Source organism: Myxocyprinus asiaticus, chromosome 19, assembly GCF_019703515.2.
Source record: "Myxocyprinus asiaticus isolate MX2 ecotype Aquarium Trade chromosome 19, UBuf_Myxa_2, whole genome shotgun sequence".
NCBI classification, from domain to species: domain Eukaryota; kingdom Metazoa; phylum Chordata; class Actinopteri; order Cypriniformes; family Catostomidae; genus Myxocyprinus; species Myxocyprinus asiaticus.
In genome coordinates, this window is record NC_059362.1 from 4,929,868 (window position 1) to 4,956,543 (window position 26,676).

Below are 26,676 nucleotides of genomic sequence, written 5' to 3' on the forward strand. Positions count from 1 at the left end.
GATTTATTCTAGAATAGATTTTTTTTTTTATATCCAAATCCCTCATTTCATCTGTTGTTGATTGCTCAATTGGAAATATCTTAGTCTCAGATCATGTCCTGGTGAGTTTAGAGGTGGTGCCACATACGGAGAAAAATAAATCATATAGTTGGCACCTTAATGTGTCCCTTTTGCAAAATCCTGATTTCCAACAAATGTTAAAGACTGAAATCAATGTTTATATGGAGACCAACTGGTCCTCAGTATCCTCTGTGGGCGTGGCTTGGGAGGCACTTAAGGCGGTTCTTAGGGGTCGGATCATACAGTATGCCTCATTCACCAAAAAATCCAAAGCACGAGAACTTGTGGAGTTGGAAGAGAATATTAAAAGTGCAGAGGCAGAGCTGAAGCGCCGTATGTCATCTGATGGCCTCAGAGAATTGAACCAACTGAAATATAGATATAATACTGTTTTGTCGCAGAAAGTGGAGTTTTGGTTATTCAGAGCAAGACAGTCATACTTTGAGTCGGGGGACAAAGCAGGGAAGCTTTTGGCTAGATATATAATGCAGAGAGAGTCTCTTTCTATCATTCTCTCAGTGAAATCCACTGGTGGTGAAATTTTTACCTCAGCCATTGATATTAATAATGCCTTTAAAGAGTTCTATATTGAACTTTATAATTCCACGTCTTCGTCTACTGATGAAGATATTAGAAACTTTGTGGAACCATTAGATCTTCCTAAACTGACGATTGAGCAAAAAAACTCTCTTGATTCTAAGATAACCTTTGGAGGAGCTTGACGAGGTAATTAAGTCCCTACCTACTGGCAAGTCTCCGGGGCCAGATGGTTTTGCCACTGAATTTTTTAGATCCTATGCTACAGAACTGGCTCCACTTTTGTTAGAAGTTTATACTGTATCATTAAAGAACGGAAAGCTTCCCGCAACCATGACACAAGCCCGGCTCAGTCTGATTCTTAAAAAGGACAAAGATCCAAGCAAGTGTAAAAGTTACCGTCCAATCTCCCTGATCCAACTAGATTGTAAAAATATAGTCAAAAATTTTGGCTAACTGATTAAGTAAGGTTATGACATCTCTTATACATATAGATCAGTTGGGATTTATTCGGGGCCGCAGCTCTTCTGATAACATCATGTGTCTCATCAATATTATGTGGTCAGTGGCGAATGATCAGACTCTGGTCGCTGCCATCTCACTTGACACCGAAAAGGCATTTGATATGGTAGAATGGGATTATCTTTTTAAGATTTTGGAAATGTATGGGTTCAGGAGTACATTTATTGTTTGGATTAACTTACTTTATAAACACCCTGTAGCAGCGGTACAAACAAATGGATTAATTTCTGATTATTTTACTCTGAATAGGGGCACTCGGCAGGGCTGCCCTCTTTCCCCATTATTGTTCTGTCTTGCGCTGGAACCATTAGCAGCTGCGATAAGAAGGGAAGATGATTTTCCAGGGGTGGTTGCGGGAGGTGTGGCGCATAAGCTTCTGCTTTACGCAGATGATATTTTATTATTTGTCTCTGAACCTACTAGATCTATGCCTTGCCTCCACAGAATTATTATTTCCTTTTCCAAGTTCTCAGGATACAAAGTTAATTGGTCTAAATCCGAAGCTTTGGCTCTGACAGTGTACTGTCCAGTAGCGGCTTTTCAGCCGGGTGCCTTGCAATGGCCCAAACAGGGTATTAAGTATTTGGGGATTTTATTCCCAGCAAATTTGTCTGATTTAGTTAGTGTCAATTTTGACCCTTTAATAAAAAGATTTTCGAGCGATGTGGGCAGGTGGGCTTCATTACATTTATCGATGATTGGAAAGGTTAATGTTATTAAAATGAATTGTATTCCAAAATTTAACTACCTGCTACAGTCCCTACCTGTAGATGTCCCCCTCTCTTATTTCAAGCAATTCGTTAGCATAGCGAAGTCCTTCATTTGGAATGGTAAACGTCCTAGATTGCATTTTAATAAGTTACATTATTAAATTTTGTTTTATTACTATGCGTTCAGTCTCAGACATTTGGCTCATTGGTCACTTCCACCTGAGAGAGCCCCTCCCTGGTTTGTTATTGAACTGGCAGTTCTTGCCCCTATTTCTCCATTACAAAGCATCTCTATCAAACTAATTGGAAAAGTTAAGTTTCACCCCGTTATTTCGCATTTACACTCGGTATGGACTAAAGTATCCAGATTGTTTAAATTGGACACTTATTTAAATGTTGCCGCGAGCATATGGCAGAACCCGAGATTATGTATTGGCAAGTCCCCTTTCTGCTGGCCAGAGTGGATTGTGAGGGGGGTTGCTACACTCGGTGACCTATATGAGAGTGGAGTGTTGAGATCGTTTGAAAACTTGGTCCAACATTTTGGGATCCCCAGACCTCAGTTTTATAGGTATGTACAATTGCGCCACCTGCTTTGTACTATTTTTGGGAGTAGCACACACCCCCCTAAGGAGGCAGATGCTCTGGGAGAGGTGATTGCGGCTTTTGGAAAAGGTCATGAGGCATCAGTGTACTACTCCCTGTTAATTCAGAGTATGGGGGATGGAGCTTTCATGTCAAGTCTGCATCTAGAGATGCAAGGGTTCGCCTTATGCAATTTAAGATTTTACATAGATTTTATTGGACCCCCTCTAGATTATATAGGCTTGGTCTTAAAGACACACCCACCTGCTGGTGATGCCAATCAGACGTTGGAGACACAGCCCATGTTTTTTGCGGATGCGTTAAGATCCAAGATTTTTGGTTAAAGATTCAGAATTATTTGCATGACATTCCGGGCACTCAAATTTTACTTTGCCCTAGACTTTGCATTTTGGGCGATGGGGAAGTTATAAATTTGGGCGACAAATATATAAAAAATGTGATTCTGTCCTGTGTGATGATCGGTAGACAAATTATTTTAAGGGGATGGAAATCAGACGGAGCGCCACCATTTCCGGAGTGGTGTGTGGAGATGGTGAGGGTGGCGGCTTATGAGAAAATGATAGATGGAAGGCTGGGGCTGGAGGACTTATTTTTCAAGAAGTGGGGTAGGTATTTGGCAGTTTTGGAGGACTCTAGAGGAAGGGATGAGGAGGGAGATGTTTAGTTTAACTATGTATGTTTATTATATATTTTATTTTTTTATTTATTTTTATTTATTTTTTATTTTATTGTTTGTGTATATGTATTATTTTATGTGACCACAGGGGTGTTCTTTGGGGTAGACTCTACCATCAGAGAATCATGGGTAAAACTTACATACTCTTCTCTCATTTATTTTAATTGATTGGCTTTTATCAATATTGGAAGCTGATAATAGGACTGCACAATTTATCAAAAAAATAATCAACATTATGTAGTCGATTATTTCATCGTGCAAAGTGTTTAAATCAAATCAAATAAAATAAAATAAAATCACTTTATTGTCACACAGCCATATACACAAGTGCAATGGTGTGTGAAATTCTTGGGTGCAGTTCCGATCAACATAGCAGTCGTGACAGTGATGAGACAGTACCAATTTACAATAACATCAAATTAACACAGCACAATTTAAACATCTGATATACACATAATTACACTCAACAATATACAAATAATAACATACACTGTACAGTATACAATACGCACTATATAGATACACATTATTCAATAAAAATACAAAATAAAAATATATAAAAAATGTATATATAGTATATATAGAATGTACAGTATTGTACTGTATTGACATTCAGGCTGTCGGTTGATAGTCAGTTGTTAAGAGAGAATATAATATAATAATAATATAATTTATGACAGTCCGGTGTGAGATATAAGAGTAAGGGTAATAAAGTGCAGTGCTGATGTATTTTGATCGTGGGAGATCAAGAGTTCAGAAGTCTGATTGCTTGGGGGAAGAAGCTGTCATGGAGTCGTTTAACAGCCTTCTCCTGTTGTTTTACAAATTTACATATTTACATTTTTATTTAATAATTTAGCATATTGTTGGACCTATGCAGTTCTTGGTAACATTAACCCTTTAAGCTCTGAAGGTGTTTTTAAAGATTTCCTGTTTCAGTGGCATACCCAAAATTAAAGGCCTATAACTCGACAAAAAAAAAAAAAAAAACCCAAGGAGGGTCAAGTGTTTGGTATCATTGTAAAGAAAATGTTTCACATTTTTTAATGTAGATTATAATACATTCTGAGACTCTCAGCCTAAGAAACTGCTGAAAAAAAAATAAAAAATTATTGAGCCAGAAATGTACTTTTTTCTTCTTTTTCTTATTTGACATTATATATCTCTGGGTGTAAATAAGGTGGCTCCAAAAACCACAATCATGTCAACTGTATCTGAGGTAATATGACAAAGCAATCAGAAGTCATAGCATTACAAAAATTATTTATCATAGTGTCCAAAAGCCTCTCCAAACATGATAAAAACATGATAATTGTACATAAGAACTAATTACACATGCAAAAACAACAATGACTAAAGGTATGCATAGCATGCAGACATGATTTTAGTAATGGTATGTGATATTTTATGTTCAGTTTATTTTTCGTTAAGTAATAAGAAAACGCAACACCAGCATAATTATCAAAGACATACTTAGCTATTACTCGCTATATTTGTATTTGTGAGTAAAACAAATATGCTTGTTGTATTCTACTCTTTAAGAGCTTTCCAAAAACATATGACACATTCTATTTGATCCGTTTGATGTTTTTACTGATTGCAATAATATGTACAGTGCAATTTTTTTTCTTTATTTAAATATTATTATTTTTTTATTAATTATGAAAACGGATTACTTCTTATTTGTCTTTAGATTTCAAAGCACTTGTTCAGTTTTGGTCATAATGCCTGCATGCATTGGAAAATTGAGCTTCTAAGCTTTCCAAAAATACCTATTTTGTGTTGGTCAAGTCAATATTTTCTAGCGGGCCCATCTTAAAGTGTTAATACATTTCAATTTTTGTTAGTTTTGTATGATAAATAATTTAGGTTTAATTTGACTACTCAATACTTCAAGTTTAATGGAGCATGTAAGTGGTGGAAAATAGCTTATACATGCAATGGCTGGGGTATTTTCCATGTTTTGTTTTCCAAGTAAATGAAGACATACTGTCAGTTGAAATGCTTTTAGTATAATTTTCTTAGCTGGCCTAGCTAGGATGCATCATACAATAAGATAAAGGCATGTTATCTTTATAATCTAATGCATTAGTAATGTTTATTCAGTAGACTGTTAGCTTTATTGTTACTGAGTGTTTCTGCAAATACATTTATTAACCATTTGAAGAAATGTCTTTAAACAAATCTGAGATTTGAGTAAAGTTTTGTTGTACTACATTTTGCAGCATTTTACTATTGATCTTCCATGCATACAGAGCTTATTTTTGGTATGGTTAAATAATCTTGAATCTTTTTAACAAATTCCTAAAAAGGAATTTTATAGCGTTATTATAAATAATCAAAATAATGAGAAGACAATACTTTCTCTTTTTTCCTGTTATTTTGGCCAAAAAATTATATAGAATTAATGTGAAATGTACATTTATTGAGGTAAAATTGTCAGTGCACTCTAACTGTTGATGGCTTGACAAATAACATAAAAAATGTAAGTTTTAGGTTTAAATTTATATGAAAATATAAAGGGAAGTGTATATTTTAGATTCTATATCTAGTATCAATTCCAGTTTTTCACCATTTAAACTGGAGTTTTCTGAGCCATTTTTGCAATGACTTTTAAGCATCTTGTGTCAAACCCATAGTTGGTGTTGCAATTGATCATCACATCAATTTCTCTGCTGTTTCTTGTTGGTGATGAATGTAGTCTATTCTGAAACAGATATCGCAGTGATAAGTGGTTGTGTATTTTGTCATGTTAGTATTGAAGCCGCTGTGGCAGCGTTTGCTCAGGCTCGGGCGCCGGGCATCTATAAAGGAGACTATCTGAAGGAGCTCTTCCGTCGCTATGGTGATGTAGAGGACACCCCACCTGCACCTGCCCTCCCTGAGTGGTGCTTTGATGAAGAGGAGGATGAAGGTGTGGATGATGATGGGAATGCCATCGCTCAGGCGTCTGAGCCCGGCTCCTCACACTCCACTCATGGCAAAAAGAAGAAGGAACGACTGAAACTGGTGAGTATTCAGACTCGTATTAACATTTCATCACTTGGAGCTTGTGCTAGTTATGATTTGATTGTTCTGAATTAATTTATTCATACTCATAATGGAAAATCCCAAGTTAAGTTCAACTTAAATATTGGTTAACCTAAGAAATGAAAATTCTGTTACCAAGTACAAATGTTTTTCAAACCTGTATGCTGTTATTTTTCTATGGATCATAGTGACCACATCTGTCAAGCTCCAAAAAGGACAAAAAGAACCATAAAAGTAGTTCATAAGACATCATGTGCTATATACCAAGTTTTCTGAAGTCACATGAAAGCTTTGTGTGATCAACAGACCCAAATCTTTCCCTCTGCCTTATCTCTGAAATCATTAATCTAAAAATTGCTGCATCAAAGCGCTGCTTCAGGGTTGATCCATACATCCATCCATCTTCTTAAGCCGCTTGTCCTATATAGTGTCACGGGTGTTTACAGTAAAGCCCTTACAATAGACATTTATCAAACTAGACTCATGCTAACACGTGTAACTGTGAATTGGATGTTTGAAATTTTCATTCGTGGTGCTGAACACTTGCCCCATAGACTTCCATTAGAAGTGTATTAATGCATTTTTCAGTGATTTTATTCGAACTGGGGGATCGAGTTAAACATTTTCTGTGGTAATTGAAAGCATGGCACAAATGCTGCGCACGTGCATTAGATTGTATAATACCAGGAACATTGCTGTTAGTATTCTGTGCATCATGTTCCTTTCCATTGTAAATGTTAGTCATGATCTGTGCAGGTAGTGTGCAGGTAGATGTGACAGGCAGTCTGAAGTGTTGTTTATTTATGTTGTGTCTCAGGGTGCTGTGTTCCTGGAGGGGGTGTCCGTCAAAGGAGTCACCCAAGTCATGTCACAACCCAAACTCGGCAAGATCCAACGGAAATGCCAGGAGTTTTCTGAGTGGGACAAGTGAGTGTGTGTGCGTGTGTGTGTGTGTGGGAGGGATAAGTGTGTTTTATTGCCTGTGGATGCCTTCCAGCTGTGAGCCTGTGTGACTGATATAGAAATAGAAAAAAAATTGAAATAGAAAACTTGGTTTTAAACAGTGAGGCCTATAAATCATAATCACATGCTGAGGTTTCTACATGGCACTTATAGGGTACAAAGCAGGGATTAAAACTTGTCATGGAAAGCACGATATATCGGCGACCGATATATTATTGGCTGATAACCTGGAAAATCTAAATATTATCACGCCGATAATGGAATTACCACCGATATTTTGTTACAGTTTATTTGCTTGCGGCAGAGAATCTCTGACTGCCTGTGGCTTCTTTCCTTCAGGCAGAGACCCGGACAGCCGTAAGCGACTGTGCACATGCTCACACACAACGTGTCTGTGTGAATGAAAGCCAAGCTCATATTTCTCTGTGTGGATTATTTTAACATCTCTACACCTTATGTTGTTTTGGGTCTGGTTTTAATTCGGGATCATCTGCTGTAATAACGACATGCCATTTCCCATATTCTGTTTATGTTTCATGATGCAGTAAATGAAAACGCAACAAAAACGTGTATGTTATTGGGGGCAAACATTTTCGCTTATTACTTCATGAAACATAAACAGAATGTGGGGAAAAGCACATCATTACTTGCAGCACAGCATTGCGATTAAAACAAGCCCCAAACAACCTAACACAGTTTGTAGATCTTGAAAAAAGTTTAACAGATTGGCTCAATATGGCTAAAAACACTTGTTTGTGAGTGAAATGAATCTGCTTGTTGTATTTTATGAGTTGAGAATTTTCTAACGTTGTGACTCGTGACTATTCAATCTGTATTATGTTACCTATTCCCATTATGATTGTTGTTCACGTTTAATAAATTATACAGTGGAACTGTCACAGATGAGCACTGTAAGCATCAGTGAATGTGATGCACATTCGCACCCATTACACACACAAAACACTGCTGCACACGTAGTCTGGCTGCTATCATTAATATTACACCATGTAGACAGAATAGGACTTGTACACAGAGTTTAGGGTTTGTATTGTGTGTTTTGTTGTTTAATTTTCATTACATGTAGTTTATCGCCTCATTTTGGTTTAATGCATTATCACAGCTGTTTGAAGTTCATTATTCTCTCTGTTAGCGAGTCATCAGGATAACCGTAAACACTCAAATAAATGGGCACCATACAATTTATGCAAGTGTATTGTCAATAATTTCTCATTCAAATCAGCATTCATCTGTAATATAGGCACCTTTTTGATTCATATTACATCTGCCAAACCTTAAATAGCAGCAAGTCCAAATTCCAAGCTTTTAAATGACACATATTTTCAAATGAGAAGCTTTTAATGAATTAGCTAGCAGTTCCAGGTTAAAGGATTAAAAGGTATCGGGTACCACAATAAGCTGTGAATTATCGGTTATCGTGACGGCCCAGAAATTCCATATCGGTGCATCCATAATATAAAGAAGTAAAAATAAATAAATAAATAAATAAATATATATATATATATATATATATATATATATATATATATATATATATATATATATTTATTTATTTATTTATTTATTTATTTATTTATTTTTAACAAATGGTCAGTGAAAGGTTGTGATTAACCTGCAGAAAATGTTGATCGTCAACCACAGGAGGTCAAATGACACATTATGAGATGTTTTATTTCCTATTAAAGCTGAAGGGTGTAATATTTGCACCACTGAACAGAACTGCAAAAATAAATTTATTGAATAAATATTGTTTTCAAACCATCTTACGAATACGCCCCCCTCTTCTGTTGATAGAACAAACGGATAGTCCTGCCCCCCAACTCAAGCCTCATTGATTGAGTCAGTGTTGTTGTGTCTGGCTGTATGGGTCGCTTAAAACAAACAGAGGAATTTTTTAAATTGCCACTGAGGCACAGTATTTACATTTTTTTAGTAAATTAACCTACAAATGGCTTACATATAGTTGTGTATGCTGGGATAGTAGAAAGTATTTTACTTCAGGCACCTGAAGGACTCTGCAGCATTGAAGGTCCCAATGAGCACAGTGGCCTCCATCATCCATAAATGGAAGAAGTTTGGAACCACCAGGACTCTTCCTAGAGCTGTCCGCCTGGCCAAACTGAGCGATCGGGGGAGAAGGGCCTTAGTCAGGGAGGTGACCAAGAACCCAGTGGTCACTCTGACAGAGCTCCAGCGTTTCTCTGTGGAGAGAGGAGAACCTTCCAGAAGAACAACCATCTCTGCAGCACTCCACCAATCAGGCCTGAATGGTAGAGTGGCCAGACGGAAGCCTCTCCTCAGTAAAAGGCACATGACAGCCTGCCTGGAGTTTGCCAAAAGGCACCTGAAGGACTCTCAGACCATGAGAAACAAAGATTGAACTCTCTGGCCTGAATGGCAAGCGTCATGTCTGGAGGAAACCAGGCACCACTCATCACCTGGCCAATACCATCCCTACAGTGAAGCATGGTGGTGGCAGCATCATGCTGTGGGGATGTTTTTCAGCGGCAGGAACTGGGAGACTAGTCAGGATCGAGGAAAAGATGAATGCAGCAATGTACAGAGACATCCTTGATGAAAACTTGCTCCAGAGCGCTCTGGACCTCAGACTGGGGCGAAGGTTCATCTTCCAACAGGACAACGACCCTAAGCACACAGCCAAGATAACAAAGGAGTGGCTCCGGGACAACTCTGTGAATGTCCTTGAGTGGCCCAGCCAGAGCCCAGACTTGAACCCGATTGAACATCTCTGGAGAGATCTGAAAATGGCTGTGCTCCCCATCCAACCTGATGGAGCTTGAGAGGTCCTGCAAAGAAGAATGGGAGAAACTGCCTGAAAATAGGTGTGCCAAGCTTGTAGCATCATACTCAAAAAGACTGGAGGCTGTAATTGGTGCCAAAGGTGCTTCAACAAAGTATTGAGCAAAGGCTTATGTACATCTGATTTTTTTTTTTTTTTTTTTTTTTAATTAAATTTCAAAGATTTCAAACAAACTTATTTCACGTTGTCATTATGGGGTATTGTTTGTAGAATTTTGAGGAAAATAATGTATCCATTTTGGAATAAGGCTGTAACGTAACAAAATGTGGAAAAAGTGAAGCGCTGTGAATACTTTCCGGATGCACTGTAAATGTTTATTTACCAATATAATGACTCCCTTGCTCTTACTTGAGCCAGCACTAAAGAAAACATTTCCACCCCATATCTTCCCAAATTTTTCAGCTTTCTGCGGGGAAAGATGCATTTCTTGAAGAAATACTATATCTTATTTCTTACGTTTAAGAAAAGAAATAACCTACCTTCCTTTTTATGGGGTGCCTCAACCCATTCACATTCCATGTGGAGAGAGATAGTACACTCATATTAACATTTGACACTTTGATATAATAGAAAAAATTAATTGTGTGCAAAAACAAAATTATGAAGACCACATTTCAACATTAATGCAACAATAAAACCCCGAACTTCCCCCCGAACAAAACAAACAGAAAAAAGAAAAACGTGCGCATTAACCCCACGCACGACAGCGCCAACCGGCTTCAATCCCTTTAAACTCAAAGAGTCCATGAACGCCTACGAGCCCCTGCGACAACTTTGCCATTGAATTGCTCAATTTTGCCTCACAAATTTGTAAGGCAAAATTACATAACATCAAATATTTTGTAAAACAATCCCCAGCCAATAGGCAGAATAAACACAAAGAACATGTTGACTCATTCACAGAACTGTCTCGAAGATGTGTTCCTTCACAAAACAAATTCCAGCTGATATAAAGCAATTCATTTTCCTCGGACAGACAAACGAATCTTCAGTGAGCCAGCTGATGAGTGCAGCAGATGATGTAATTGTTCCAATGTCTCACGAATATATTCCACAAATCATACTCCAACCAACAGGAGGTATAAGCACAAGGAACTGACAGATTCATTCATAACTGTCCCGAAGTCATGTTATTTAACAAAACAAGCTCCAAATGCTAGGCGGAACCAGCACAAAAGGAAACGAAACATGCATCCCGGTTCCTCGGATGGTCAAGAGTCAATTCACTCGGAGGCCGCATAAAAGTATATCCCATGACTTACACAGTCCGCCAACTTTATAAAAGACATCCTTTGTGTGGGCATGTAGATATTTTGCGGTCATCCGTTGTGTTTATTCTCAATCTGCCCGGGAACTTCATTGTAAAGTGATCTTCCGTCAATGCAAAAGTTTCTTAAAGGAAAAGTGTTAATCCACAAAACAAACTCCAGCCGCTCAGCGGAGCCAATGCAAAAAAGAAACAAAAATGGCGCCCAGCTTCCTCCGAAAGCCAGAGTATGTACAGTGAGTCAATCCACTCACAAGAAAAACACCCAATGGTTACTCACCCAATGTTTCAATAAAAGACATTTGCCTGATTGGGACATGTAAATACTTTGCTGCCGTCCTTGGTGTTTATTCTCAGTCTGGCCAGAAACATCAAAGCGAAAGTGATCTTCCGCTGATGTAAGTGTTTCTTGCATTCCTTAAACCGATCGCGTTTCTCTCTTGTCGAGTTCGCAAAGTCCAGGCACAAGAAAATATTGTAATTCTTCCAAGAAAGCTTTCCTTTGCTCCTCGCCTGGCGCAACACAATATCTTTTGCGGATGATCTCAAAAATTTGGCCAGAATCGATCGGGGCCCGTCTCCCTCAGCAGATCTGCGAGTCGGGACTCTGTGAGCTCGCTTGATTTCCAGCTTGTGGCCTATTATGTTGAGCAGACTCGGGAAAAGCTCGTCTAGGAATTTCACCATATCTCTGCCCTCCTCATGCTCAGGAATTCCAACAATTCGAACATTATACCTGCGGCTTCTATTCTCAAGATCTTCAAGCTTTTCAAGAACACGTTCCAAGTCAACTTTGGTCGCGGGCGGTTTAGCGGCCAATTCCCTCTCCGATGACTCCAAATAATCGACTCCTCTCAACATCTGTCACTCTTGCAACTAACTCAGAGATTTTTTTTTCCATCGCCGTAATCGATCCACATATCACAGCGAGATCCTCCAAGTCAGCAAGTACCTTCGTCAACATCACCGACATGTTGGACAGTTGACGCTGGATTCCTTCTCCTGCCGCGCCATCCAAATAGTGTCCCCAATCCACAGGCCTGTCTGGGCTTTCATCTTGAACCCGTAAGTGTCTTTTAATTTCTCCAGAGCCCGAGGATATTGACTTCTTTGCCATGTTTACCTCAAATAGCAAATGTGTAACTGGGTGTATCGAATTTCACCAGATTATATCATGAAAATAATTTAAAAAAATTACCAAAGTGTGCAGAGCTGTCTCTCACACGTCTGCCCTTCGCATGGCGTCACCAGGAACTCCGTGCAGCCCTAATGTTATATGTTATTCAAGGACCTGATAGCAGTCTGAGGGGTCCCTGGCAAGAGGATCATCATATTTGTGGGTCCTTGGCATTAAAAAGTTTAAAATACCCTGGTATAGGCAACATGCATCTTATACAGAGAACAAACCAACCCTTCAGCAGAGAGCACAACACAAGGATGCATTCTTTCATTCAAGACACAGCTTGATGGAGCACAAATCCAAACTTTGGGATCTCATGACGTGTTTTTCTAAATATTAAACTATGTTTAACTTGACACAGCGACCTAAAAATTTAGACTTTCCAAAAGCGTCTGTCTGACGTAGATGTACACTGACGGGTCCTTTGACAAGCCCTCATAATAAATCTCGGACTGACAGACAAATTCAGTTGCAAAATGGATTGCTGTGAACTGTAGGCCAATGATTGGCTTATGTTCAATAATATGCAAATAAACAATACATTGGATTCTAAAGCCACTTTTTGTCTTGCCTTATCAATGCTTTATTCATCTACCACAATAATGTAATGCATTTTAATAATCTGAATATAAATTTGTTATAATATAATGAAAGTAATAACATTAAAACAACCTGCCTAATATTGTGTAGGTCCCCCATTCTGAGATGCTATCTTATCACCACAATTGTACAGAGCGGTTGTCTGCGTTACCGTAGACTTTGTCAGTTCGAACCAGTCTGGCCATTCTCTGTTGACCTCTCTCATCAACAAGGCATTTCCATCCACAGAACTGCTGCTCACTGGATGTTTTTTGTTTTTGGCACCGTTCTGAGTAAATTCTAGAGACTGTTGTGTGTGAAAATCCAAGGAGATCAGCAGTTACAGAAATACTCAAACCAGCCCTTCTGTTATATACTAATATATACTGTATATAGGCCTGTATAAATAAACAGATTTTTGCCTAACATAAGCAAATATTTACCCTACAAAGTGCTAATAAAGTACATGTAAAGTACAATTAAATGACAAAGGACAAAAGCATACCTTCCGTATTGTCAGTATTGTTGAGTGGGAAAAATAAACTGAATTTATCTGTGTGTGTCACTCACTGGTGTAGTTTCAGACGAAAAGAGATTTTGAATTTGGCCGTTTGCGTGAGACCGGGGGATGCAAAGCAGGTTGAATTGGGCTGCATCTGAAAACGTAGGCAGCTGACTTGCTACCTAATCAGTTAATGGCTTAACTGACATCTGTTTTGAATGAATGGAACTCTTAAGGAAACTGGTCTCTGAACAGTTTGAAAAGCACCTTATTTTCATCGTACCTCCGTATACAGCCTTTGGAGGCAGCATTTTCCTGGTTTCGGATTCGGATTTCCTTATCATGTGGCTTGTTGAGCACGTTGCCACGGAGACATAGCGCATGTGGAGGCTTCATGTGCCCAACTCACCATGCGCCCCACCGAGAACTAACCACATTATAGCGACCACGAGGAGGTTACCCCATGTGACTCTACCCTCCCTAGCAACCTGCCAATTTGGTTGCTTAGGAGACCTGGCTGGAGTCACTCGGCACACCCTGGGATTTGAACTAGTGAACTCCAGGGGTGGTAGCCAGTGTCTTTTACCACTGAGCTACCCAGGCCCCCCAGCTTTTCATTTCTTAAACAACCATGTTGGAAAACGTATCCCGAGGCCATGGACAAGATGTTACTGTGTTTCAGAAGGGGCAAATGATTGGCCTGCATCAAGCAAAGAAAACAACTAAGGAGATTGCTGGAATCACTGGAATTGGTTTAAGAACTGTCCAACTTATTATTAAAACCTGGAAGGATAGTGGTGAACAGTCAGCTTTGCGAAAGAAATGTGGTTGGAAAAAAATCTTGAATGATCGTGATCGGAGATCAGTAAAACGCTTGAAGTCACATCTTAAAAAATGGATAGTAGAACTCACAGCTATGTTTAATAGTGAAAGTAAGAGCATTTCCATATGCACAATGTGACAAGAACTTACAGGATTGGAACTAAACAGCTTTGTGGCCACAAGAAAGCCACTTGTGAGGCTAATCGGAAAAAACGTCTTCAATTTGCAAGGGAGCATAGAGATTGGACTGTGGAGCAATGGAAAATGGTCATGTTGTCTGATGAGTCCAGATTTACCCTATTCCAGAGCAATGGGCTCGTCAGGGTAAGAAGGGAAGAGCATGAAGCGATGCACACGTCATGCATAGTGCCCACTGTACAAGCCTCTGGAGGCAGTGCTATGATCTGGGGTTGCTTCAATTGGTCAGGTCTAGGCTCAGCAATGTTATGCGGCAATAAAATGAAGTCAGCTGACTACCTGAATGTACTGAATGACCAGGTTATCCCATAAATGGATTTTTTTCATCCCTGACAGCACGGGCATCCAGGATGACAATGCAAAGATTCATCGGGCTCAAATTGCGAAAGAGTGGTTCAGGGAGCATGAGGAATCATTTTCACACATGAATTTGCCACCACAGAGTCCTGACCTTAACCCCATTCAAAGTCTTTGGGATGTGCTGGAGAAGACTTTACGGAGCGGTTCGACTCTCCCGTCATCTCGGCCAAAAATGATTGCAACTCTGGACCAAAATAAATGTTGTGAAGTTGCATAAGGTTGTTGAAACAGTGCCATGACAAATGCGTGCCGTAATCAAAGCTAAAGGCGGTCCAATGAAATATCAGAATAGGCGATTTATTTATTTATTTATTTTTTGGCCTGGCAGTGTATATTTAAACATTAGCTGCTGTTTACATCTTTTCACACAAAAAACTGCACTTTCTTCATCCCTAATTTATGTATGCAATTAATTGATTCGATTGACAGCCTTAATAAATACAATTTATAAATCTATTCAATTATATAGATATAATATGAAATAAAAAAATATATATGCCAGACTGGGTAACAGGGTTGCAATTAACAGGGTTGAGTAATTATCCTCAAGTAAGTTCAGTCATGACAACTCTCAGAATAAATGTAATATGTTTTAATTAGAGCTGTCAAAATTAATGCATTAACGCATGCAATTAATTGAAGTTTAACGCATACATTTTTTTCAATCGTGATTAACACATTTACTATTAATAAAGCATAAATCAGCATAAACACTGGTCAGAAGGACGGAACCTTTGCGATGTATCCATCTGGAGTCATTACACTGATGCACGCACCACAAACACGGCAAATTCCAAACTGTGTTTTTGCGCACTTGAAGGGCACTTAAGGGAAGGGGAGACCACACGAAGGCCCATTCCAAACGAAAGTGAGCAACTCATCGCCTCCACGAAGGGCCCTTCCACAATGCCATTAGCGACGGGTACATGTGATGGTCACTTCAAGGAAGTAATTTTGCCGTTATATAATCACGTGACCCTGGATGGCGTGTGTCCTCGCGATATATTTTGAAGCAAGGTTGTCAGTAAGAACATATTACATGTTCAAATGCTCGGGCAAGCGCTATAGCCCTTTTACGTTTCTTCCTCCTCTGTTTACATTCGTTCTCATACATAAAGCAGACAGCCATAAGCAGAGATACAAAAACTGGGTCCATTCTTCCTCTTGTCGAAACCCTGAGGTAACCTAATTATTAAGACCTCTCATGCACACACCAAATAACTTTTGGAGGGAAATGTTCATTCATGTATTTTTTTTAATTTCTTTTTATATGCATTTATGTAGTACAGCTATATATTATTATTATTAGTATTATTATTATAAAAACAGCAGGTGGGGAGACAGTAAGCAATTTCAAATAAGACACAAGAGGCAGTGTTTGGAAAAAACAAATAAAGTATATTTATTTTCAACAACAAATTTACAGCAATAAATAAGAGATTCCGGTTGTTAGAACAGCCAATGGAATGATGTATTTTGTAGCATTATTAAGGTGCAGTTTAATTACCACAGCAAGTCTTAACTATCACCAAAATTCAGAATGAGACATTTTTGTCTTCAAGTGCTTTTCATGTGGAGTTTAAAGCAGCGCTGACACCCTGACACGAATCATGAACGTGGCTTCATTATTGCAGTAACAAAGCGGATAGCCACAGTCTGCCGACTGATTAATATTTTGAGAGTTTAAGAGATTTAATGTCCATTGCAATGAATATGCAACCTACATGTGGACTAGTTCTTTCAATTATACAACCCCCCAATTATACTTTGGGAAACGTTTAATATTACTTAAATTGGTTCTATTTTAGTGCATTTCTGTCTTTATACTGTGAAAGGCTAACATTTTGAAAATGTTAAGAAAGCATTATATTGTTACATGTTTTGTTTTTTTCCTAATAAATAAATAAATGCTTTTTGACTGCAAAATAGGTATATTTGGAGTCAAATTTCTGCACTTTCAAAATCTGCGATTTAATCGGGATTAACTATGAAAAATTATGCGATTAAAATTTTTTTTATTGACTGACAGCATTAGTTTTAATAGAAATGACAAGTTGGTAGGTTTTTTCTTGCCGGACTAGATCTGCTGTAGAGCAAATACTAGGTGCTTTGAGCATATAGGACATGCTGCTGCTGCTGCACAGTTAGGCATACATACAATCCCCTCAAAGCAGATTTAAACAGATGGTGCTTGGAAGGAGGAGGGTTTCAGAGAGAAAACTCTCATAGTGCGCTGCAGTGAAACCGGCTTATCTGCAGACAACAAAGAACATTCCAATGTTGTACAAATAGAGTACGCAAGTCGATTGGCTAACAGATTACATGTCAAAGGACATATCAGCTTGGACCTTGCGAGCCGATTGGCTTAAATTACGTCGAGGACCTATCAGCTTGGATCATGGAGTGTGCGAGAATACTTGTTTAAAGGACTGACAACTTGTGCCATGTAGAGTTTCATGACTGAACATAAAATCATCTACACTTAATAGAGGCTAGTTTGGCAGCAAATGTTGGTTTGTAGTTATTGATACACTTTTTTTCCCCCTTAATTAAATAAAAAAATATTTGTTTGATATTTTTCTAACAATAAGTTTGGTAACAGGTGAAAGGCTAGGCATACACTGTTGAAAACTGAACCTGTATTTCTCATCAATGATGAGTAGAGATGAATTAAAGTTCCAGTGTGTAATTTGTTTCTCGTAATTATATTATTGTTGTTTGTGTTTGTTTGTTTGTCAGATCTGGGTTTCCTGGTGCTCAGCCCGTGTCGATGGACCGCAGAAACATTCGTCTGTTAGAGCAGAATGTTTATAAAGTCAGCTGGAAGGCAGATGGGACACGGTGAGTTCAAAAACTGATGTCACAGTACTGGTAGTTCGTTTATACTAGTACTGGTAATTCGTTTATATTTAAAATAGATGATATTATACCAGTCTTTTTGCAGTGTCAGTAGCAGTGGTCGACCGATATATCACTGAGGCCGAGAAATTGGACGATATTCTCAATTTTTAAATAATTGTTTTTGCCCGATAAATTTACCCATTTGGCCGATTCGTTTCTCAAGCCGCGACGGTACCTAGAATCACCTGCTTGCACGTGAAGGAGCTGTCCGAGACATGTTAATGACTAGTCACAGTTTGTTTTGTTGTTAGTGCCGTTGTGTTACCAAATTAATAGACCGGTTTGCAACACAGTCTCATTTAAATGGTCCCGCTATCAGAGCAACAACTGATGCGTATGAGCTCATGGTGTTTTCTGCAGGTTTTCATTCTCTCTCTTCTCAACAGTTCCCTGTAACTGTTATCTGTCTTGTCTAATATTAAAAAGGCAAATATCCATCTGCAAATATGAACAGATTTAATTTACAAACCTCACAAAACTTGCACAAATCCATTTTCTTCCTGTGGATTGCTCGTATATATTCCTCTTAAGCACATTTTAAAATAGCCTGGATCAAAACTGTGTCCCTCTGACTCAACGAATGTTGCGCGACAGTCAGTCCATGAAACTCCAAGCAGGTGATCCGGGTAAGCTGGAAGCGGTCAGTAGATTGCTACTCTCGTTGGATTCGCACAAGCGCAATAGAGAAATTTCAAAGTAAAACACTTCATGTGCGCTATAAGTAAATGTCATATTCACTGTGCACTGTATGTACAAACAAATTAGTTTGACTCTGTCTTTTTGTGAGAAAATGCGATTGCTAATAGGCACATAACGTCCATGGTTGCTGGACTACTGTGTACACTGTTGTTATTTCCTTCTTCCTAATGTATTACAATTTCTTTGTGCAAACAATCACTAAAATAGGAAGACTAAACTGCGATCTACCTTCTAAAACACACAAAATCTAATTTTGAAAGTTTTTATTTTTACAATGTTAAAGTTTTGTGTGAAAGTTTATGTAAATATAATGCTAAATAAAAGTTAATTAATTTTTAGCCAATTTATGTACATGCCATTTACTATTATATTAAATTGTGTGATGTATCGGCATTACTGTATTTCGGCCTATTGGCCACCATGCTTGCTGGACATCGGCATAGGCCGTTACAAAACCCATATCGGTCGACCTCTATTGAGTAGTGCAGAATAGTGACTCAATTCAGTACCTGCACACTATCTAACTGATAGGCTGCTTGTGGACTTGCTCTGTGAAGATCGAATGTATAACTATCATAGAGTTATATAATAGCTTTTAAAAAATAAATAATGAAAAAATACACACATTTTATTAAACATATATATATATATATATATATATATATATATATATATATATATATATATATATATATATATATATATATATATATATATATATATATATGTATATATATATATATATATATATATATATATATATATATATATATATATATATATATATGTATGTATGTATGTATATATATGTATGTATAATGTTTTTGTCAGTGAGTCTTAAAGTTGGGATATTTATTGCTAAATCAGAAATAAATATGTTAATGTAATTTTCTGTGTAATTTTATTGAATTTTAAGTTTTAATATATAGTTTTAGTTTTTCTTTTCTTTTGCAAACTCTGGTTTTTATTTTAACTTAAGTTAATGAAAATATTTTTTGTCACTGCAAGTTAACAATTATAACCTTGATTTGGACTGAGGAGGAAGCTTTGAGTTTGAGTGAACATTATAGTATGTCTACAAAAGGAAAATCATTTCCTCTTTGGCTATGCTATAGCATCGCTATAGCATATGTTCGTGGGTCCTTTAAAAGTATGTAATTGTTTTTGTATAACATGTATGTAGAGAAATATTGCTAGGTTGGTACATTTTAATTGGATTGAATATTATTCTAGTCTCCCATTAACTCATTTAGTGAAAAACTTTAATTGGAAAACATGCCTTGATTATTTTGACACAATTTGTACTGTATTTTATGTCTTCAGTTTAAACATTTTAATTTGCAACCATTGACTGTGATGACGTGTTTCTGCCTTATTTAGCAAGGTAAATCTAACAAACTTTTTTTATGTTTTCAACATTATTCTTTGTGTTTTGTTACAATGGCAATGATTAAAAAAAAATAGTTACCAGTGCTTCAATGGGTTTCAATACATCTGTAAGGGGGTGATGGTAAATTTGGCATATTTGTCTCTTCTGACTGCCGTAATCAATCTCTCTCTCTGTTTTTTCCTCTTTTGGAAGTTGTGGAAACATAAAAGTGCTGATTTAGCAAATAGTGTATTTGCTGTGGTCTCCCATTCACAGCTATATACAGTAAGTTTACTTTGCCATTGTTTACTTCAGTGTTCTAAACCCGGAAATTTGAAAAGAGTCCATTTGATGTTTGGCCATAATTATGGTTCCTCTGAATAAAATCACCCTTTTAAGCCATCTGAGAATATCATATATCGTAGCAAGAATAAGTATGTGAACCCTTTGGAATTACCTGCATTTATGTATAAATTTGTCATAACTGAAGACATCATCCCAACGGTGAAGTACGATGGAGGAAGCATCATTGTTTGGGGCTGCTTTGCTTCTTCAGGGCCTGGACTGCTTGACATCATCAAGGGAAAAATGTATTCCCAATTTATCAAGATATCCTACAGAATAATATCAGGGTGGCTGTGCGCCAGCTGAAGCTCAGAAGTTGGGTGATGCGCTACACAGTTTAATTTTGCCTGTGGCCAAAACCTTGTCAAAACCTTTATCTCCAGTGTTATTGTTTTTTTTTTTTTTTTTCAGTTTGTGGGAAACTGCATCTTTAACTAAGTTGTTGACTCAAAGACTCAAAACATACTATTTTACCAGCCGAGAAATGCGTTCATCAAATACAGTACATACTCTGACAGTATGCGGTTTCAGACGCAGGGTTTGTCTCTGTGGCTGTTTAAAAAATTCCTCTGTTTTGAGCGACCTGTCTCAAGAGAAACAATAAAATTGACTAGACCAATGGTGTGAGCTGGGGGCATGACTATCTGTTTGTTTGATCAATGGCAGATTGGTGGCATATATAGAAATCTGTTTTGAAAACAATGTTTATTTTTGCAATTCTGTTTGGTGGTGCAGAATTTACACACTTCAGCTTTAAATTAAATTAGCTTAAACATGCAGATACCCTAGACCCTTTCATATGATATACAGTGTAATTGCATAGGGCTTTTTTGGTGATATTGTAGTGCTCATAGAGCACTTGTTAATGATGGCTGAGGTCATCTAATGGCAGCTCAGCCTCAGACTGTCTGCTGTAATGATGAGAACGGTCTCTCTTCAGTCACTCCTGCCTCATGTGCTCAAACAAGCATTAAACGTCTGCTTCAACATCATTACACACTCATCCACTGAAGCAATTCAATCAGAGGCTTCACAGCTGGCACCTTGCAGAATGTTTCATGTCCAGACAGCAGCAGAGCATGGGAGTGGAGCGATTAGAATTTCACTGGAATGAGGAGCGCGTTTCACAAGACTGCGCTCAGCCCCGCTTTGGCTGCTCACGAGGTGCTCCCTTTCCGCTCCAAACAGAATGCGCTACATTTCGCGTGTGGCCACATTAATATGTATGTGCTTCTACACTGACAAATATCTGGTGTTGGCGACTGCATTAGGTCCAAGATTTTAAACAGAGTGGATTATCAGAGATGAGGCAGCGTTTAAACTCAGTGTGATTCGCGAGCTGATGGTGACAGGGGCCTATTCCAATAACCGACTACAGTGAGGTGAGAGCGCAGAGGCAGTTCAAAATACAGATTACTTTACCGGACATACATCTGTAAAGTAAAATCATTTTATTAGGCTACCGCGGACATCTGTAAAGTTTACAGTCAATTCGCACAGGATAAGCAATGTCTGTATAAATCACAGAGATGGGAGTGTCACCTACATTTACACACTGCTGTCACACGTAAATAACTAATCAGAAAATGTATGCTATTTAGCTGTGCTGGTTAATTATGAAGTATGTATTAAACATGTTCATATGTATCTGGGATTATTAGAAGAAACTGACTTAAATATCTGGCAAAATACAACGGAACTGGTTACATTATGAAGCCAGTAATCCACGGAACACTCTTGAAATAAAAACATCTTTTCACATTATGTAATTTTATTTGTCCTTCCAGAAAATATGTTGCGAAACGCAGAGTTCAACATATTGTTCCCATTCAGTCTGCTCAAATCACAAAATTAGCACTTGTGTCCTTTCCTAATTTTCCTAATAAAAATAAATCATGTTCGTTTGTTTCTCATGCATCAGTCCAAACACAACAGCAAGTGTTAGATGAAGTTTTGAAGCGTATCTTACATTTGCTGGTGTCTTCTCAATGACCAACATCCACTTCAGACACTTAGTGAACTTTAGAAACAATGAGTTAAAGGGTTCACAGGCTAGACAGTGCGGATTCAATGGCTTTTTACCAACATGTCAATTTGCACGGGATAAGAATAACGGGTTCTTTTTACAGAGCGTTTTATAGGTAAAAGTCACTATTATCTTTACCGGCGCGGGAATGCGTAGTCCGCAAAAAGTCCGGAAAAATTACTTGCATGAACAATTAACACAGGATTAAAATAAATGACAAGCTCTGGTAATTAGGCTGTTACATTACCCCACGTCTCCATATAAAATGACCACGTCCAAATAGGGCAGAGACAACAAAGGCTATTTTTTTTTAAGTAGCCTACATAAATGCATTGTTTGTGCATTTGTTATTTGCGGCATGAAATATTAAGTCGCATGCCAATATGAAGAGGGATTTTTTTTTGTACCTGATGCAAAAAATAAAAATGTTGACAAAGAAATTATGCCTAATTTTTTCTCATTTCATTCCACTCCACTCCAACATCGCTCGCACACATGAGCGCTCGTGAACGAGGAGCGGAGCGATGACTTTTGAATTTGAGCATTGGAGTTGAGCGATCGCACATGAACGAATATTTGAGCAGAGCGACAACTTGCTCTACTCCGCTCACATGCTCTGGACAGCAGTGGATGAATGGTTTGGTCCAAACCCAGTTGAATGAACGACTGTGAACTATCTCAAAGGGATAGTTCACCCAAAAATGAAAATTCTCATCATTTACTCACCCTCATGCCATCCCAGATGTATATGACTTCCTTTCTTCAGCAGAACACATTTGAAGAAAAATAGAAAAATATCTCCGCTCAATAGGTCCTTATAATGGATGTGGATGGTAACACGATTTTTGATGCTCCAAGAAGCACAGACAGTCAGCATAAATGTCATCCATATGACTCCAGTGGTTAAATGAATGTCTTATAAAGCGATACGATGCTTTTGGTGTGAAAAATATCAATATTTAAGTACTTTTTAACTATTCTGTGGAGAACCAGCATGCATCTCTGAAAGCTTTGCTCTGGAGATGCCCAGTAGTGCTCTCTATTATAATGACAACACGGGAGAGTAACAAAAAGAGATTTCACCCAAACATGAAAATTCTGTCATCATTTACTCCTTCAAGCCAATCCAAACCTGTATGAATTACTTTCTTCTTTTTTTGCATGAGGAACAGACCGAACTTTAAAGGTGCACTCAGTAACTTTTGTCTTTGTGTCATCTTGAACTTACACTGACACCTAGCGGCTTGGATGCAGCATTATTTTAAATCAATAGTTTTCAGTTTCAGATGCCATTGTAGAAATTCAGTATTCACAGTCAGCCATGATATTTAATCAATGAGTGAAAGTGTCCAATAACAGGACGGTTACTGAGAATAAGCGAGTAGTATTCGACTGGTCATGTGATTCTAACATGGCAGCCCCCATGTGCGGACCCTCTACATGTATGTAGGGCTTTACTGGTTGTTTAGATCAGTGTTACTATCAGAAATAATTAATAATTATTTCTTTAGTTATTAATTAATATTTAAATTAATTAATTTAATCTAACTCATTAAAACCTCATATGGAGCTCTAGTAAATGTAGTGCGCTACGTTTATAAGTGGGTTTGGTTATTAGCAATAATTAATAATTATCAAAGACAATTATTAATTATTAAAATCAGTAGAACATTGAGAATCAATGTTAGCTTTTTCTAATCTTTTAAATCAACAATTATCAAAGATAATCGTTAATTGTTAACATCGATGAAACATTAATTAAAATTAACACTAGCTTATTGATCATTTAAATTCAACAATCATCAAAGATAATTATCAATTATCAAAAATCAATAGAATATTAATAAGGATTAACATTGACGGGGCACCACCCTGGAATCAGGGACTAATAATCAGATAGTATAACAGTCTCAATATTAGATTGTTTTCTTAGGAAAATCGACATCCGAAGAATATCAATTTTCGGGAAAAAAACAATGAATGAAGGCTTGAATCCGAGCACTGACATCCCGTCAGCATGACACAGGTGTAGGCAAAACAAACCAAAACACTTCTCTTTGTAATATAACAAAGTTTATTTATGCAGTACTATCAATTAATAATTAATACAATGCAGTCAATAAACTTCCGACTTACAACTACAAACTAAACAGTGATATGATTAGATATGGAAATCAAAATAATCCTAACACATGAGGGTGTGTGTGTGTGTGTGAGTGTGTAAGGAGGGACGCGCACAAAATGGCGGACGTGACTCTCGTGGAGAGTATGTCACGTGAGACTTCCAGCCAGGGAATATGACCGTGAGTGTGGGAGGAGAGAAACCAGTCAATGGTAGCTTAGGGACAAAGCTGAGCTGTATCACGAAGCTATCTATTAGCCAAAAAATGTGTGCCAGAATGTTTGTGAGGGGTCGCATGTGTGTGTGGTTAGTACGAGAGAGAGAATTAAGTGACGGTCCCAAAGCCGATTTCGCGATCGTGGGAGAGAAAGCAGCTGTTAGTTTATCACTCAGAGACGCGGTGGACGGCTCGTAAACAGTCCCGCGTTCTTTGATTCTTTAATGGATAAACTCAGTTTGCCGGTCTCACCCGCGATGGCGGAAATGCACAACAGCCCACTGTGGTTGGACCACAATACAGCAAATCAAATTCGTGATAATTAATACCCTGAGTATTAATAATGAGCGGACATGGCGGTCCGTAAACTGTACAAGCAAAAACCTTGAGACACAAGAATAACACACTATAATATTCTATCTCTGCCCAGACGTAAACCTCTTACTTGAATCGCATGAGGATGGATGCAGGTGGAATGTGTGTTCATCCGTCCTTTAACTCAGACTCGGTTCCTCGAGGCTTGGGTGATGACGGGAGGCCGTTTCCTCGCTCTGTCGGCGGGCGGTACGGCTGCTGATTCTCGGCGGGCTGGCGGAGAAATCAGAAACATCGACTTGATTGAAGATGGAAGAGAAATCTTTAATCTCTTCACTTCTGCAGGCAAACGGATGAAGATGCGGCTTGCTCGGCGGTCTCCTTCGGATCCGTTAGAGTGTTCGGTTGAACACAGAGTAATCTCAACTCGTCCAGCGAGATGGAGATTGTATGGCCACAGTTTAAAGTCAGACATTACTTCCTTGTGCCACGAGACTGCACCTGAGAGCAGTGATGAGCTGCGTCTATACACGGCGAGCAAAGTTGCTGGAAGCAAATCCCGGAAGCATTTCAGAGGTATTTCTACTCCTGATGATGTCATGGTTGAGGTGCGTTCTGTCGTGTGCCTCATCTAATAGGAGCTGAGAGTTCAATCCTTTAGCGATCCTTTTGTAGTCTGTTTTGGACTCCCTTTGTTTGATTTTGGCGTGATTTTTATCAGTATAATTTATGACTTATGTGGGGGCCTGAGTTAGGTTTTATGACTGTGTTAGGCCTGCCTTTATCTTCTATCTGAATACATGTAGGCCCAACATGTAGAGGCCCAATTTTCCAGAATAAAACAGCTTTTATAAGGTTACTGATATGACTGGAGTCTTCACGTGAGTGATCATGATTTCCTACATATACTGCAAAATTACAATTCATGTCTTTAGGAGTTAAACTTTTTTAATAAGGAAAAATTATTGAGTGCACCTTTAAGTTGCTATTCACATAACCACCCCCCCCCCCACCCCACACACACACACACTCTTAAATCTCATTCATTTGCTTATTCAGACTTGTGGCACTGTGCCATCAAATGCCTGTGAGCCTCCTACATGAAACGCAAGCAGATCAAATTTCTGTGTAGCTAATTATTTCTTAAAACAATTCTTTCCACAAATGGTTTTATTGCTTTAGTTGTTTTTCAGGAATGAAGCCCACTGAACGCAAGCACACTCACACTAAACCTCTTTTGACTAATTACTTAATCTAATTATTCTCATTATCAAAATGATTTATCTAAGTTTTTCTGATGGAAATGAATCACACTGCATAAACAATTAATAATCGTTACTCAGTAGAGCTAATCAGTACCGCAGTGTAAATGCCTCTGGGATGTATTGTGATTTAATCAGTGCATATCTTTTATGCTGTGAATTTCTGGGGTTGAATTTAAATAATGATTTTCGTATACTATAATATGCCCTATGGGCTTTGGCAGCCAGATCTTTTATTGCCAAATCAAATTGTTTTGAAGCAGAGTTTGTAAGACCCAAATAATTATAACAGTTGGCATGATAAGGGATTGTTCCCCTGATTGTAAAAATATATTTCTTATTCATAATGTGATTAAAAAAAAAATTTTCTTCTGAAAAAGCATGACTTTGGACTTCTCCCTGTTTATTGGTAAGGCCCGGTCATTGCTATATTTTTCTAAAATCGAGAGGCTTTCATGTAGTTCCTCTTCATATGTGACAGTGGCAGGAGGTCATATGATTTCTTTGCCATATAAGATCAGTCCAGGGCAAGGTGACTTTTGAAGGGTTGTGGCCAATTCATTTATATA

The 26,676-nt window shown here is 38.0% G+C and overlaps 2 protein-coding genes across 3 annotated transcripts in view; one reads left to right on the forward strand and one right to left on the reverse strand.

Moving 5' to 3' along the window:
• Window positions 1-26,676, reverse strand: part of pcmt (protein-L-isoaspartate (D-aspartate) O-methyltransferase) — a 623,660-nt gene that overhangs the window by 549,403 nt on the left and 47,581 nt on the right. The gene's annotated exons all lie outside the window — the stretch shown is intronic.
• Window positions 1-26,676, forward strand: part of LOC127409895 (mRNA-capping enzyme) — a 202,020-nt gene that overhangs the window by 43,418 nt on the left and 131,926 nt on the right. For both annotated transcript variants that reach the window (XM_051644849.1, XM_051644850.1), the window contains 3 exons: window positions 5,868-6,120; window positions 6,959-7,068; window positions 17,591-17,692. In XM_051644849.1, the coding sequence (XP_051500809.1) occupies window positions 5,868-6,120; window positions 6,959-7,068; window positions 17,591-17,692 (465 nt within the window). The remainder of the gene's footprint in view (window positions 1-5,867; window positions 6,121-6,958; window positions 7,069-17,590; window positions 17,693-26,676) is intronic.